At 38.9% G+C, this 17356-nt stretch overlaps 2 protein-coding genes across 3 annotated transcripts; one reads left to right on the top strand and one right to left on the bottom strand.

Moving 5' to 3' along the window:
• Positions 1-149: 149 nt before the first annotated feature.
• On the top strand, positions 150-8461 carry ttc34 (tetratricopeptide repeat domain 34). 2 transcript variants are annotated; one of them, XM_038283026.1, is made up of 8 exons: positions 150-343; positions 885-2661; positions 4399-4621; positions 5125-5317; positions 5400-5566; positions 6006-6279; positions 6395-6609; positions 7887-8461. In XM_038283026.1, exons 2-8 carry the CDS (start codon positions 1265-1267, stop codon positions 8427-8429), a joined length of 3012 nt encoding a protein of 1003 aa, XP_038138954.1. In that variant the 5' UTR covers positions 150-343; positions 885-1264; the 3' UTR covers positions 8430-8461. The 2 variants fall into 2 exon arrangements, with proteins under 2 accessions (XP_038138954.1, XP_038138955.1); XM_038283027.1 differs by having other exon boundaries at positions 150-347.
• Positions 8462-8551: 90 nt separating this feature from the next.
• On the bottom strand, positions 8552-15756 carry alas2 (aminolevulinate, delta-, synthase 2). Its single transcript, XM_038283037.1, has 10 exons — positions 15625-15756; positions 14503-14854; positions 14301-14393; positions 13964-14186; positions 12509-12693; positions 12193-12372; positions 11494-11658; positions 9739-10007; positions 9403-9565; positions 8552-9222 (listed from the first exon to the last, which is right to left on the bottom strand). The coding sequence occupies exons 2-10, from the start codon at positions 14831-14833 to the stop codon at positions 9059-9061; spliced, it is 1773 nt and encodes a 590-aa protein (XP_038138965.1). The 5' UTR covers positions 14834-14854; positions 15625-15756; the 3' UTR covers positions 8552-9058.
• Positions 15757-17356: the final 1600 nt, after the last annotated feature.

Below are 17356 nucleotides of genomic sequence, written 5' to 3'. Positions count from 1 at the left end.
GGAAGCAGGGGGCTTTTTGTGGTTTCTAATGGCAACAGGCCGCAACCTGAGCTGCAGGAGGAGGAGGCAAAGCGAGGCATTGCTTTACCAACATGTGAGGCATCGTGGTGTGTGTGTTTTTTTTGTGTGAAAAAAATCACAGTTCGTCTCTTCTATTTAATTGACAAATCTTAAATAAAGACGTTTGAGTTCATTTAATTAGGGCAAACTCGCGTTGCCATAGCAACCGTGCGCAAACAGTGGATCCGTTTCTGAAGGGGAGCCCGGCTCGCCTGCTCCCAGGCTCTTCGTGAAAGGAAAAAAAGAAAGTGAAGATCAGGAAACTCTAAGACTACCACCGGGGGTAGGTTGGTGGTTTTCTTTCTCTGTGTATTCACGCGTTTGTTGGTTTTGGTGATAAAAAACAGAAGTTAGAAGAGGCTGACGTTGTCAGCAATATGACCACATGGGGGCGTTGGGACATTTCCTTATTGTTCATTACAAGAATTGATGTATATTTTTTTCAGTTCAGAGGCTGATTTTTTTTGTTTGTTTGTTTATGTTCTTTCTTTCTTTCTTTCTTTCTTTCTTTCTTTCTTTCTTTCTTTCTTTCTTTCTTTCTTTCTTTCTTTCTTTCTTTCTTTCTTTCTTTCTTTCTTTCTTTCTTTCTTTCTTTCTTTTTTTTTACTTTAGTTAAGTTTTCATTTTGGCGATTATCAACATCATGGTGGCACCAATCTGTTGAAATAATCCAAAGGAAATAAATAGAATAATTCACACTCCAGTGTTTAAAAAAACTAAGCTCAGTCAGACTGAACAAATATATTTGGTGTAAAGCAATTCACTGGACTTTGCAAAATTTGAGTGTACTGGGTATTAATTGTAGTATTTTCCTCTTTTCACAGTGGGATATCAATATTATTACCGCATGAAGAACTGAAGAGAGTAAAAAAGAGAGAGGGACATTGTTCTAATCATGACTGCTTCAGTTTGCCCTAAAGTCAGTGCTTCAGAGCTGTGTGCTGATGGGGACAGTTTCCTTAAAAATGGAAAGTTGGGGAAGGCCACCTCACTGTACATGTCTGCCTTCAGGACTCACGCAACCTCTGCTGTGTCCCACATGAGAAAGCTGTAAAGATCTAGTCTGGAAAAGGTCATTTCTACTCTAGAAGGCTGGCTGGACAGTCCTGAGGGCAGCCAGTCTGCTGAGAGTTTTAATAAAGGCCTCGTCGCTGTTTTTCTATCCACACTGTGTCCTAACAATTTGTCTGCCACAATTTTTAAAATGGAATCACTTCTGCAGAGTGGCGGGTTTGGCTGTGAGGAGATTTCTGCACGCTGCACAGCCCTACTTGAAGGCAAATGTAATCCTCATCTAGAAGGTTCGACTCGTATTTTGCTGGAGATAACCCAAGCTCTGGCCTATCTTTTTTCACAACCTCACAGTCTGAAGGGAGTGAGACTTTACCTAAAAGCTTATCATGGTAACAAATTAGAAACTGTCTCACTAATCCACACCAGACAAGCTGCGCACCTGCCCAAAATAGTAAAAGCCTTTAAAGACCAAATAATACAAACATGTCCCCATATTGCATTATATAATAAGAAAGCAGCGACCACAGATGAGAAGGAAACAATAGATTTACAAGATTTTTCCATTGCTGTTGAGTTTTTAATGACCCTCTCCCCTGATGACAGAGAAGTACAGGAACTTCAAGCAGCAGATTTCTTCTTGATGGGTAGGTTTGCAGAGAGTGCAGAGGTGTACTCTTCACTTCTACATCAGAAATGGCCAGTAGATTCTGAAGGCAAATTACTCCAGGGTGATCTTGAGAGGAAAGCTAGGCTTTTAACATGCCGAGCAGCTGCTTGCCTCTCAGCAGGTGGAAAAGCCGCTGAGAACTGCACAGATCTGGGAGAAGCATTTGAGATCCATCCTGCCACCGCCAGAACTTACTTCAAAAAGCTCTTTGATGATTGTGGGACAGGGGTTGCAGCTCGCAGCCATCTCCGTCAGCAGGCAGAGAGAGGTCTGTCTGTTTTCAGGGAGAGGGTCACTGTCCGTGCAGACCTGAGGTCTACAGAGGGAGTTGAGCTCCTTGACCTGGTTATCACTGCCTTACGTACTCTGTGCCATTTAGAGCCTGATGGAGGAGGCAGAGAGCTGCGGGTGAGACTGGCTGACTGTCTCCTACTCAGAGGGGAGCACAAAGAGGCTCTCTCCATCTGTAGCCAACTAGCTGCTGCCCAAGGACAGCAAAGCTATCACAACACTGTCAAAATTCTTTGTGGATATGGCCGACTTCTTTCTGGTGATCACAAGGAGGCATTAAAAGACTTCCAAGCTGTGATAGAACACAACACCCCTCACCCTGCCAGCTGTGTGCGGGCACTTTGTGGCAGGGGGCTGCTGCGCATGATGGCTGGGTCAAATTACCTCACAGCTCTGGACTTTATGACAGCCAGCAGGCTGGATTCTCAGGAAACAGCTCTGACTGTTCGCTGCTTAGTACCGTGGAACTTCAGGGGGCTTCTGTTTACAGTTCTGCTAGAGCAGGGGCGAGTCATGCTGGAAGGGTCGGCGGGGGACAGATCCAAGTCCTGTTCAAGTGAGGATCAACCTTGTGTCACACAACAGGAGCCGCTGCAGGTGCCTTTGAAGAGGGAGGACCACAGATCAGGGTATGATGTTTATCGTTTCTATAGGTTATTTAGTATAAACACATACATAAGATAAGTTATATGGTGCCTGTCTTGCTATTAATGTTAGAAATTCATGATTTGACACATTATAACAAAACTCACACATATTTAGCTAAAACAAGTACGAAGGGTTGTAGGTGGTCTCATACCTGGCAAACAAATCTCACCACTGATAATAAACTAAAGCATTACATGTATTACACTGCCATAGTAATACAAAGTTTGCAATGTTTTGTCACATCACAACCACGAACAGCAATGTGTTTATTAGAATTGATGTTAGTGCAACACAAATTTGTGCATTTCTGAAAGAGGAAAGAATATTATAAATCTCCTAAATATCTAAAAACATAGTAAAACATGTCTTTATTTAAACCATCCGTTTTAGCTCTGGCAGTATACTTACTTTCATTCTGTTACTGGAAGTTTTATCTCAGCTCCAGCCTAATTTGTTTGTAGCCTCGAACATAATTTTCCCTCAGGATTACCTTGTTTGTAACTACATCTGTTTTAACGTTAGATCTATCCAGCTTCCTTTTGTATACTGCTGAAAAACATTCCCAAAGCTTGAAGGACAGTGTTTGTTCAGCAGGATGTTAAGTTTTTTTTTCCCCCAGACATTCAATTCCACGCTTCATTTTACGAAGAATTTTTCATGAGATATTCAAAGCTTTGGGTGTTGTTCTCCAACCCTAACTCGCTCTTAACACATCCCTTACTTAAATCCCAACCTTTCAAGTGTTTTCTTTAGTCTTTGGGATGCTGCAAGTTGTTTATTTGTTTACCTATGTCTAATAATAAATGGCTTTACTAATTATGTTTTTTTTTTCTGATCGCAAAAGGCTGCACTGCATTTTGTTTAAGGGTGTTGTCAGGATTTGGTTATTGAGTGTTGACCCAAAAGCAGAGGCAGAGGTGAATCTATTGTGGATTTAATAATGACTTAACAGAAAACAGAGGCTGGTTATCCAAAAATCCAAAAGGAAAACAAAGTCCAAACAAACATAAAACCAGAAGTCCAAAAATAAAAAAATAAAAAACATTAAAACAAGTCTAACATACCAGAAACCATGGGGACAACAGGGGAATCACAAACATAACGAGGAAGGCACAGAGAGAAGGAGTTGGAGCATGTTGGACGGTGTTTGACGAGGACCCAGCAAAGGGGAACTGAAGAGAGAGGGCTTTTAAAGGAGACAGAGACAAAGAGGGGGCTAATGAGGAAACTGGGAGCAGGTGTGCACAGAACAAGAGGGAAAGAGCTAGGGAAGAAGGAGAACACAAGAGGGCAGCAGAGAGCAACAAATAGAAACCTGGAAGACTGGAAATAACAACACAATGTTAATTTACTAGGAACATAAAACATGGTGAAAAGAAAACTAAACACTCAAAAGAAAACATAACAGAACCCAGACTAGGACAGTAACTGGAAAAAACCAAAGAACACAGCAAGGAGTAAAGCAAGACTGAATACTATAACAAAAACCTGATAGGTGTCATAGTAAACAGAGCTCAATACAGATGTGTGACACAATACATATATTTATGATGTTTGTAATATAAAAAAAAAATAATAAACTTGAGCGTGTGAATACTTACAAATGTACAAATACAAATGTATAAAAAATAGATAGACCCTTGTAATAAAGCATTACAATCATGTTATCATTGTAATGCATGTTATGTCTGCTCCTTTTTTCTTGGTTTTTACATTAGAACTCCTGCTGGTGTCCATTCCCTGGCTGGGTTGCTCATGGATCTACAGCCCAAAGCTGATGGGCCTCTCATCCTCACAGCAGATGCCTTGTACCAGCTTGGCCGGGTAGAGGAGGCCTATAGGTTATTACTGTCTGCAGGTTCCCCCAATCCTCGGGCTCCTCTCCTGGCTCGCCTCGCACTCCTTCAGCTCCACAGAGGCTTTCTTTATGACACCAATCAGGTACAACGGTTAGAGAGAAAAATATTTTTTATTTATTTATGATGATTTATAACATAGCATTAGAGGAGCCAGAAAAGCAAACAACCAAACCCACTTATCCTGTAATTTATTCAAACAACTTTCCAGACATTTAATGTGAGTCATAAAACAAAGACCTTCAGGAAGTCATTTAAAGCCTTTTAGTTACACTTTGTAATTTATAGAAGGTTTATCCAATCCCATGTCTCTACAAAAGGAAACACAGTAAATCTCTCTTTGTTTTATTTCACCTACTAAAACACACAGTTACCAGCAGGTATCTTACTCAGTACAATCATTTTTAATTATGTCTACTATGAGGCATGAGCCAAATAGACAATTTTTCTTCTTCAGTGATTTAGGGAGTTTCTTCAAGGTGACAGTTGGCTCTAATTTCTAGACCAAAGACAGTAGATCTCATCAACTTATAACTTTGAGGGAGTAACTACCCAATTAACTACCCTCTTATCCATTTTCTACTACAGCTGCTGAAAAAGCTTATCGCGTGCAGCGATACAAGCTGCCTGCGCAGCCTGCTGGCTGTGGCACAACAGAAAGACCGAGCACTGCTGCAGGGACACTGTCACGCTGCGGCTAAACGGATCCTGGACGGCTCAAGAGAGGAAAGCTCTGTCAGGGAAGCTGTGACGCATCTCTCTATTGCTATCATGGCCTCTGGTGATTCACTTTACTTAAAAGTTCTTGATATTGTGTTGTAAAAAAAAGCAATTATATTGGAATACTGCAATCTTTTTTTAAGGTGGCAAGGCAGCAGATTCTCTGCTGGAAAGAGCAAGATGTTATGTATTACTTGGCCAGAGAAAAACAGCCATATTTGATTTCAGTGCCATTTTAAAGGAGCGTCCAAAACATGTTGCTGCTCTCTGTGGAAGGGGATTCACATACCTCATGCTCAATCAACAAAAGGTATTTTTCTTTTAAAACATGTGAAACTGTCTTAACAGTGGATGGGTTTCATCTGAATCTAAAAGATCCAGAATTTATGAATAACAGAGACTCAATAACTCAACAATTATTTGAGAATTTTTGGGCCGATCAGATAAAACCATCTTAGTATTTTTACAATATTAGCCTGCTATATATATGCAACTGTGTGTCACCCTGAGTCAACACATAGGCTTTTTGAGTAGTCAAGCAGATCTTCTGTACTAAATGTATTTGTTTATTGATGCATGCTATTGAGAAGTTTTTTTCCCCCTTTAAATCTATCCTAAACTGGAATAAAAATGAAACTCTAGTCTTCATGATGTCAGAGGTCACAGTAACTATTAGCAGTTGGCCAATGTTAAGCTTGTGAGAATGATAGTGCTGACATCTGTCACAGCTTTCTCTTCTTCCTATCCAGGAATGTGTTCAGGATATCCTCACAGCTCTTCAGATAGAAGCCGAAGCAGTCATCAAAGAGATCCTTCTTCTCAAGGACAAAGCCCAGAAGCTGCTCTGTGATTGGCTGCATCAGTTCTGTCGCAGCACTTTGTCAAACACTGTGAGCACTCATTCAGTTCCATGCCACAATGAGCAGCTCAGGGAGGCTTTCCTAATTGGTGGATTTTTAATGAGAACTGACAGCAGAAACCCCAAATGGCATCTTCTCTATGTAGACACACTTTTAGCTAAAGGTTGGTCACTGTCTTAACAACATGTACAAAGAAAATATGAAATTGTTTCTGTCTGAACATTTTCTAGCTATAGGGCTGTAGTTTGGCTGTCATTAGGTGGGTCTGTCTCCTTCAGGTGATATTAAGTCAGCTTCCAGCCATCTCTGCAAGGTATTTGGCTTGGAACCAAGGGATGCAGCAGCCCAGGCCAGGCTGGGAGTGTTGGAAACCTGGCAGCAGAAATACAGCACCGCAGCCTACAGGCTCAGCAAACTCCATGAAAAAGATAGACCTAGTCTGGACTTCTTGCTGGCTCTGATCCCATTTAATCAGCGGAAATACGTGGCACAGGTAAGTCTTAGTGCAAGAGTCAAACCCTTAGTACCACTGTGAGAGTGGGGGATACATTTTGGTATTAGATTATCCTAAACCAGGGGTAACCAATTAAACATCAATGGGGTCCAAATAAAGAAAATCAGCAGTAAAGGTCAGCAGAATTTTTTTATTATAATCTGTTACTATAAACGAAATTTAACTGAAATAAAATGAGGTGTTTATGCATCCATTGAATATTTAAATAAAATTAAAAAAATATTTTTTTTTTTTTACTTTTTAAAGATCTAATATGTTTTTTTAAGTAGAGAACAACAATCATTCAGTTTGGTAAATAGGTAAATAGACATGTTGTTCATGATTCACATATTATAAAACACCTGAACTGACCACTTTTTTTTTTCTTAGCTTTTTATGGCTTAATGAGAGCAGTGGGCTTTACGCTGCCCTGCAAGGCTTTAAACCAGGCTTTGAATGGAGACAAAGCCATTCTCAAGCATATATCAAGGTTCTCGTTTTGAGCCTGGATCCATATTTATTTTTAATTATGGTCATTCTCAAGAATCCTGCTTCACAGCAGTAGGTTTAGCCAAATATACTCAAATTGTGTCAGGGCCTTTCACCAGTTCACCGCAGTTCTTCCAGCAGTCCACACTTTCTTTCACTTTTTCTCATCATCTTCTCCTTCTTTCCCATCGCCCGGCTTGCTGCAGGTTTGCCTGCTGTGTCTCAAAGTAGCTAGCAGCAGCAGCCCTAATTGACACAGTTAATTGGCTAATTTGTATCACGTGTTAATCCTGGGACTGAGGTTCATTTCCAGCAGGACAAAGACCCTAAAAATTAAGCCAACGCTAAAGAGGAAGAATTTTGAAAAAATATATGCATTTATTTAAATGTTGTCTGAACCAGAATATGCCACAAAACCTAAAAACTGATCTTGATAGAAACTCGATATCAAACTGGGTTTATTAAATTCAGCCTATAGGTGTGCTAATATGAGATTCTCACATTAGTACAAATGTGAGAATAAATGCATGCCACGTATATTTTTATTTACAAATATATATGCGCCATGTTTAATTTCTCTTTAAATTTGGAATCATGAAACATTTTGTGACCTTATGTAAACAGGTCAAGAGGTGTCATTTTGTGTGGTACTGCATTATTATAAAGTTTGCTTTAGTATCTTTTAACTTGGTTTTTAATTTAATTTAGTTATCAATGTTCACTAAACTCAATTATTCAATAAAAAAAAGAGAGAAATATAAATAGATCTGCTTTTTAAACCTCAACAGGCAGCAGCCCAGGAAGCCAGCGTCTTGTCATCATCTGGTCAGTGGGACCAGGCTCTCACACTCCTGACAGTGGCAGTACAAGCAGCGGGCCATCACAGATCACAGTATCTTCGCCAACGGGCTGCATGCTTGGCACAGCTTGGCTTACATGGATTAGCCATAGCTGACATGGACAAAGTTATCCAGAAACATGGACCTGTCGCTAGCTGCCCAGACGACCCCAGAATCTGCGTGGAAGACATGTGTCGGCGAGGCCACAGCTTGGTGCTGTGCTCCAAAGAAGGAGCAGCTCTGGAGGATTTCACTCAGGCTCTGGGCCTCCACAAGGAACAGGCCCTTCACTGCATAGAGGAAGGTCTCGGAAAGCAGCGTCTGGCTGAGTGCTTCATGCGAGGGGCTCTGCAGCAGTATGGGGAGCAGCAGCTTGATAAAGCTTACACACTGACTGAATATGGCCTGGTTGTGGACAGTGAGAACGCAGAGCTTCGCAGACTTAGATCAAAGGTCAAACGAGAAGTGGCCAGCCCATGCAATGTCAACTAGCACTGATTAAAAAACATAAGGTGGACACAGAAGCTTTGTTTGTTGGAGAAACGATCAAACTGATGAAACATCTTCTAGATTCTTATAACATAAATCCTTGTTATTAATGCACATCACTTTACTTGATGTCTTCCACGATGGAGGTATGTTTAATGTGAAATATATTGTTATTTTTTTAGTACTGAACAACACAATCAGATTACCTGAATATAGTACATATTACATTTACCATCAGAACATTAGTAAAGTCACTATAAAAACAAGCAATTGATATAGGTTCTTAATTGACAGAAAAGCAGGACTTCAACCCATGATATTTATTTCAAACTGTCCCTCCTGAAGAGGAGTATTTTTAAAAAGTGCCAAATGTGCAGGTTTCGAGTTTTTAAAATGCAGGAGACATTTCTTAAATTTTATTCATGGCAGCAAACACTCTTTGAAAAGCCAAAAAACAAAAACAGAAAAGCAACAAATAAATACTGGGTTTAAAATGTAAAGGATAATTTAAATACAATATCCGGGCATTAATATGTTTATCTGTATGGGTTGAGTTAATTGGGATTCATTAAAGATATGCTTTTACTGTTTGTGCATTATATGTAGAGAGAGACGCAGCATGTACTTTGTCATTAAGCAGACACAGTGATATATTGGGGCTCCATATTGCCAAAGTAGGATTTCTCCCATTCACTCATGAGGTCAAAGTGTAGTGGACGGTCACAGAAGGTACAGGAGGCTGTGGCTGGGCTATTGAGAGGGAGACCCACCTCCTGCCAGACATCCATGAGTTTCACTGTAAGTACAAAAAGGAAATTGATAATAGTTAGGAATTTAAAACAGATTTGTGTGTGGGTGTGTGTGTGTGTGTTTTAATTTATGTTGTGACAGAGGTCACCGAAACACTTTAAAAAGATAAATCCCCTGCATGGACTCATGCATTTCTGACCTCAATGTAGTAAAAATCCACACTCACCCACAAAGTCCTCCATCATGCTGGGGTCATGATGGGGAGATGGAGCAAGGCGCAGCAGCTCCTCACCACGAGGCACAGTGGGGTAGTTAATGGCCTGGACATAAATGTTGTGTCTCTCCATTAAGATGTCGCTCACCTTAGTGTTCAGCTCAGCATTGCTGACCTGGAAAACAGGACAGGCACACTTTTATGTAAAGTTTGGAATATATGATGAGAAAAATTATGTAAAATGTTCCTTTTTATACAAAAAAACTCTACAATTGTATGTGGAAATTATCATTTAAACTGAACTTGGCAGTATATGACTAATTCTAAATATAAGGGGACCCATCCTACCCGAATGGGGATGATGTGGCTCGGGCAGTTAATGACAGGTAGGCCTTTGTCCATGAGCAGCTGCCTCATGAGTTTCACATTCCTCTGGTGGGCCCTGCGCAGCCCCTGGCCCTCTGTGCTCCTAAGGACCCGCACAGACTCCAGAGCCCCAGCCAGGACCATTGGGGGCAGCGCAGTGGTGAAGATGAAGCCTGCTGCGTAGGAGCGCACCGTGTCCACCAGGGCAGCGCTGCTGGCAATATAGCCTCCGACGCAACCAAACGCCTTTCCTTAAGCAGTAACATAAGACTGATTATGTCTGTGCCAGTGTGACATGAATGAGTAAAATAATGTAATTATTTATTATTACAATCAGGCTGTATAAATATATAAACTTAAGTTATTGTTTCTTTACAATGCTAACAATTTTCGCAGACTTTTTTTTTTAGAGGATGAATAATATATAATGCACAACCTATTACGTTTAATGGAGCATAATATATATTTTTTTCTTTTAATATATTTGGAAAGATTTTTTCTAAATGACATTTAATCAAAGATTTCCTCAAAACAAATTCAGAAACAAGTTTTGTGATTCTCAGCAGAAAACAGTTTTAAAGGTTCAATTACACTGTTGTCTCTATCTGACATCAAAATAATTTAAACATTGCTTGTTTTAGGGTAAATTATTCCTGTTTGTTAAATGTTAGGATAATTAGATTTTTAAAAATGTCTTCAATTCCATATGTTTTAGTCTTCCCAAAAGATGATGTCAGAGCATTTTAAAGCTTCTGATGGGTAGATTAATAACCTTTTTGATAAACAGAGGTACACCTAAGGCCAAACTTCCAAACACATTGATTCCTCATTTCAAAAATAAGTTTTCTTTTTCCGTCAGGGTCATGGTGGGTCTATTATATAATATATAATGGAAATAGAAATGATAAAACTAAAAAAAGTTTTTGTAAATGGCAACTAATCTAGAACAAAAAGAATTAGCCAAATTACAAAAAACAAAGAGTTTCAGAAATGTATATGTAACTATTTTAGGAAATGTTCTTTTACTTTTTACAGCAGCAACATCTTCTATCCCAATGTTCAGCAAACAAAATTTACTGCTGCTAATTCCAGAGTTTTTTGTTTGTGCAAAATATATTCCAAACACACAATATATAAGCCCTAGTTTTAAAAATTTAATACAGGTCAGTAATATTGCTGTTCATCAGTTCTCTACAGTTCCATGGTCTCAGTGTTATTGAATGTATATTAAATGATTAAATAAAGGTAAAACTCCTGGAGCGTCGCACCAACAGGACAAATGAGATGCAAATGTCAAGGGTAATAATCTTGGATTAGTTTATGTTGTTTTCTTTCTGAATCATTGCAGCTGTCCTTAGTTACACTCAGCATGAACTGCATGAGGATAGCTTTATCAGTGCCGCCAGAGAGGGAGGAGAACCGACACCCAGCTGATAAAACGCCTGCTCCACTGATGAAAGCTTAAGCCTTTTCTGCACTTCAGAAAAGTCATATGGAGAAAGTTTTTGCGGCTATTTTGGCTTAAGGACAGTGTGTCGGTTTGTATAGAACTGGCTTGGCATTGGAGATTAGCACCGACAGAAACTAATTCAGTTTGAACCTACATATTTGCACTTCCTTTACAAAGTTTGTAGAAATTAAAACAGAATAATTTTTTATGTCAAAAATAATTGACAATTTCCAAAATGAAAAAGCAAAACTGTTATATTTCAGAGAAGCTATTTCAAACAAACTCACCCAAGGTTCCGGACACCACATCAATCTTATGCATGACGTTGTCCCTCTCTCCGACTCCGGCACCATGGGCCCCATACAGACCCACAGCGTGGACTTCATCCACAAAAGTCAGGGCTCCATAGCGATGAGCAACGTCACACAGCTCTTCTAAAGGACATATGGCTCCTGGAGACCCAAACGAGAGATAATAGGCTTTATTAAAAATTGCAGCACATCAACTGTGCATATGTTCATCTGATTGCTGAATGCACTTCAGTATTTTTGTGTGTTTATCTTTACTTTGGTGGGATTTGGGGGATTTTTCTCAAGCATGTTTACTTAGGTAAAATTCAACAGAGTTCTTAATGCAGTCTCATTTGTTGATAATCCAATATTCTCTTTTATTTTCCAAAAAATCAAGACCAAAGCAGGTTTCCTGATGAACTACTAGTTTAATGCTGTTTTAAAGGCCACAACTTGTGCTAAATTATTTCTAGTATGCAAACCCCTGGAGGAAAACCCTGACCCACCTGTTGTTCAATCATTTTAAGACATGACAACAAATAGAATAGAATAAAACTCTTTTTGTTTGTCATTGTGTATCAACAGCACAAAGCCAGGTAAATGGAAACAAAAAGGACCAACAGCTATTAAGAAAAATAATGAGACACTATGTATTTTTCAATTGCATGAAGGTCCTTATGAATGTAAGAGACCCACCGTTCATTGAGTGCACAGTCTCAAACGCCACTATCTTTGGAGTCTTTGGGTCTGACTGCTGCAGCAGTTCCTCCAGATGTCGGCTGTCGTTGTGGCGGAAGATGAAGCGTTTGGCTCTGCTGTTCCTGATGCCTTGGATCATTGATGCATGGTTCCCTGCATCTGAGTAGATCTCACAGCCTGCACAGAAGAGAGAACACCTCATAAAATAAATGGCTACTTATATCCAGAGTTCGGTGGATTTGGTTCAGACTGGAACAACTTTCTCTAGTTCTAAATTTTCAATGTATTCATCCAGCTCACAGGTTCCACTTACCTGGAAGCATTTTAGCCAGAGTGAAGAGGGTGGAGTCATTTGCAACAAAGCAGGAGGAAAACACCAGAGCAGCGTCTTTCTTGTGCAGCTGGGCAAGCTCCTTTTCCATAGTCACATGGAAGTTGCTGGTGCCAGAAATGTTCCTGGTCCCACCTGCTCCTGCCCCGTGATTCTCCAGGGCATCTCTGAGGACAACCACAACATCAAAATACTTTGGCAAGCTCGAATCCTTTATTGTATGAAAATTTGATTATTTTGACAATAATAGTCAATCTATTTATGTAGTAATATTGTCTAACTTGAAATATAATAAGACTTGTAGTAAGCTTACAAAACAATATAAACATGGATCGAAGATCCTTAATTCAGCTTGCATGAAAACTTTTTGCAGGTCACACAGTAAGGCACTTTGGGCAGAATGTACTCATGCTAACATAAGATTGGATCAGCACCAGAATCTGATTCGATTTGGAGACTAATGGTCAGAAACTAATCAAAAAAGTGGAGAAATTTGATCTCAAGCAAATCTGTTGTGATCCTTAACTGTCTGGAAACTAGAGTTTAACTTATTGGTTAAGATATCAGAACCAGTGAGGTTTAGGAATATGAGGTTACAGAACCTTATTCTGCCATCTTATCTTAACAGGCTTCTCTGTTTGTAATGCTGTCTTTTATGAGAAATAGAGATGAATGTTTTCAGGATAATTTTTTTATGTTTTTAATTTTTATTAGTTTCACTCTCTTTACAATCGCTTACAGATTCAGATGTATAATCAGAAACAGACCAACATTTTTTTTCTGAGAAATGAAATAAACATTTTGTCAATAAGTGACTTCAAGGTTCGGGCTTAAAATTAAAATGAAGTAATCATTTTGATATTTTTTTATACTGATAGAATATAATATAATATAATATAATATAATATAATATAATATAATAGAATAGAATAGAATAGAACAGAACAGAATAGAATAGAATAGAATAAAATAGAATAGAATAGATCAGCAAAGGAAAAAAAGACCAATAGGAAAATAAGTACACTAAAGAATGTTTTTATGTTGCTATGTTATATTTTTGTTTGATTTTTCTGAATGCCTTTGATGTTTGGATTTCATTTATCAGAGATGTTGAACCCTGTTCCTGTTATTTTAGAAAAGAAGATTCTGATGCAGGAGAAACAGTTTTACAGTAAAAGCCAAACTTCCACCTAAGTTGAGTCGGACGCCAAAACATTTACTGGACAATGAACAAAACGGATTTTAAATATTAATCTTTCAAAATGTTTAGGCAGAATACTGCACAGAATAAAGAATAATTAGAATAGACTCAATAGACAGTCTCTGGATCTGCCTTTCTTCTGGATATTTTTGTGAATGCTAATGAACTCAATTAGAGACAAATATAAAAATAAACTGTAATACAGTCAGGTTTTACCTGCAACTGCGTCTACATACCTAATAGCATCCACGACCTTCGGGTGACGGCTCATTCCTAGATAGTCATTGCTGCACCACACGGAAACCTGAGAGGCGTTTTCAGCAGAGCTGGAGTAATCCTCTGCATAAGGGAATTCTTTGGCACTCCTGTTCACCGTCTTAAACACTCTGTAAGTGTGATCCTTCTTTTTCTCAGCGATCTTCTCCATAAAGAAGTTGTCATAGTCATAACTTGGCCCAACTGGAATGAGGATTATATAGGCATAAAATCAGTGCTCAGATACAAGTTGCCTCAGACGTTTGTAGGGAATTAAACATATAAAATAAAGAACATGTTGGAACTCATAAAGCTCACCCATGTTGTCATTGAGTTGGATGGCAGTGTTGGTTTGAAGGGACGATGGAAACACAGACTCTTTTAAACCTTTCAACAGAGAAGTCATCAAACCTGCAAGAAGTAGAAGTAGCTTTGAGAGTCCATATATGTGCATTTTTTGAAACTTGCTTCTCTTAGAGCCAAACTTATGATTTCTGTGGTCTTTACCAGCATTTCATACCTTCTTCAACATCCTCCTGGACCTCAGGGCTTGCCTTCACCATCCCAATCTGCGATGTTACAAAGGGGCAGCCCTTCGATGCAGACACTGCAACCTGAGTGGCAGTTTGAGCAAACCTCCTCCTTTGGTCCAGTGTTGGAAGCTGGTGGCCATTTGGCCTGGTGGATGATGAACTCAGGTTTTTCTCCAGAGAACCTGTACCGCTAACTGTGATCTGCCGAGCAATGATTGGACATTGGTCGGCAAGAGAAAGCAAAGCAGCTCCAGTTCTTCTTAGAGCTGGCTTTGGAACAGCCTTCAGGAAGGGGCAGTGATGAAGAAAGGCAGCCATCTTACAAAAGCTGTTCTTATTCTAATAAAAGACAGGAAAATAAGGCAATCAGTGAGTAATGCATGGGTTTTATCAGATGGTAAAGCAATCATGCTTTTGAAATAATAGTAGTGGGACTAAACCTGTAATAGCAGATGTAATGTTTCAGGTTTTTTTTTTTTTGGGGGGGGGGGGGGGGCTCTACTTTAGGGTGTGTCATTCAGCTTCAGCTTATCTGTTCACTGCAGGCGCTCAAGAGCTGTCTTGACCGACATCACCAGCTGATTACTGAAAAAAATTGTCCAGATACATACCACCTTTTTGTCTTCCATCGAAGAATTTATACTAATGAGCAAAAAAAAACATTCTGACTCAATAGTCTGCAACTTCTGACATATAAACAAAAAGAAAGAATCAGCTTTTCTTTAATTGTTCAACTAGTTTGACCATATTTAGTTTCATTTTCAGAAAAGGGTGGTTCCCCGTATCTACTGTGGTCAAGTGATAAGGCATTTCTTGGGATGGATTTGTGGCTTTCTTGTGGTGGAATGTTTTCTTTTCTTAGGCCTAATGATTTTGTTCAAAAATATCGATGTATTATTGATATTATGTTTAACTTTGGCTTCTTTCATTGCTATTAATTGAATAAAATATATAAACGAAAAACGGCCAAGATGTAAAGAAAAAAAACATCTTATTTTGGTTACACTGAGACTAATAACCTGAATGAATAACCTAAATAAAATAAAACAAAATAAATGTTCAATAAACCAAAAATAAAATAGCTAAACAAATAAGAAATGTGAGCTTACCCGTTGACCTGCACTGAGGACGAACTTCAGAACAGCAAATAGGCAGAAAGTTAGAAGGCGTTGAGTCTTATGTGCTAGATGTTGAAGAGTATCATGCAATCAGCCTGGGAGGGGCCTGTAAAAGGGAGCTGTTTACGTATGTATGGGAGGTGCAAAGATGCTGATAGGGCTCAATTAAAGTTGCAAGTTGCTCTGTCCAGCTTCAGTTGAGTCTGAGGATAAATGATTATGTAATAATGAGGGAATTCAATGCATCTAAGAGGAAAATATTAATCCTAAACCCTTTTTGGGCCTAGGATCCATGACAGCTTACATTTAAAAATGTCTTCTTAGAGCATATTAACAAAAACCTTAACAAAACTCATTAGTTAACAAGTAGTTTTGCAATTTTCACTGTTATTATTAAAAGTTAATATGCAGCAGTAAGTCACAATTATATTACATCTGATAAATACTTATTGAGTGAATTATTTTGTCAAAAACAGGACAATGGTCAGAGTACTCTGAGTGCAACACAGACTGTTTTCATATTCTGAAGGTCTCCAATACATATTAAAACTAAGTAAACATTTTTAACAATCAATAGTGGTTTATGCCAAGCAAGCAACAAAATTTGAATGACTTATAGAAAGAGTTGTATTGCTTTGTGTTGTTCTTGTGAACTTATAAAATGTTAAGAACTTAATGTAAAAACATTGCAAGGAAATGAAACCAAAAATCTTCACAATGGAACCGTGGATCATTATCAGCTATAACAAAAATCAAAGTTAATAAATAGTTCCTCTTAGTGGTATAATCTTTAATGCATTTCAATTTTAAAAATTATGCCACAACATTTCTAGTCAGGCACATTTTTTTTCCCAATAAATTATATTAAAATTACCTGAATGTTTTACACAGTAGATCCCTTCCAAGTTTTAAATACTGTTCTATTTAAGTACTCTAATAAGTCCTTTGTCTTCAACATTGTTTATTTTTTTTCACCAGCTCCTCTCAAGTGCTATAGGCAACAGTTATGGATTGCATTAAATAAATCTAATTTACTGTCTAGGGTTGAACTTTTTGTCCTTTCCTATTTGCAAAACCCTCAAGCTCAGTCATACTGGATGCAAATATAAGGACCTATTTTCAACTCTTGTCTCACACTCCGAAATGAGTTTCCTTTGCAGGGTGGCTGGGCGAACCCTTCGAGATCGGGTGAAGAGATCAGTTACCCGGAAGGAGCTCGGAGTAGAGTCGTTGCTCCTCTGGGCATCTCTACTTAGACAGCTGCCTCTGCAACTCAGCCCCGGATAAAAGGGAAGGAAATGGATGGATGGATGGATGGATGGATGGATGGATGGATGGATGGATGGATGGATGGATGGATGGATGGATGGATGGATGGATGGATGGATGGATGGATGGATGGATGGATGGATGGTCTCACACTCTAGGTTTGGTTTCACTTTGACATCTAAACAAATTGAAGGTGTATTGATCTAATCATTGACCATGTTGAGGGATGCTACTCTGCTGCAAAGTAAAGAAATGATCCCATCCCTAAAGGTATATTGGAGGATTTTTGCAAATTTCTGAAAAGACCCACTCTCTCCACTTTAAAAAAAAATGCACATAAAAAACTCTGTACTGCTCCCGAGAGGGAACACTTATTAAACATTCAAAAGCATGCAGGAGCCCATTCCTACTCACACACGCTTTGTTTAAAAGTTGCTGTTTGCATCGCTCATAT

This window comes from Cyprinodon tularosa, unplaced genomic scaffold (genome assembly GCF_016077235.1).
Source record: "Cyprinodon tularosa strain WSP-4 unplaced genomic scaffold, ASM1607723v1 ctg19, whole genome shotgun sequence".
Lineage (NCBI taxonomy): Eukaryota > Metazoa > Chordata > Actinopteri > Cyprinodontiformes > Cyprinodontidae > Cyprinodon > Cyprinodon tularosa.
This window is presented reverse-complemented; position numbering and strand designations above follow the sequence as displayed.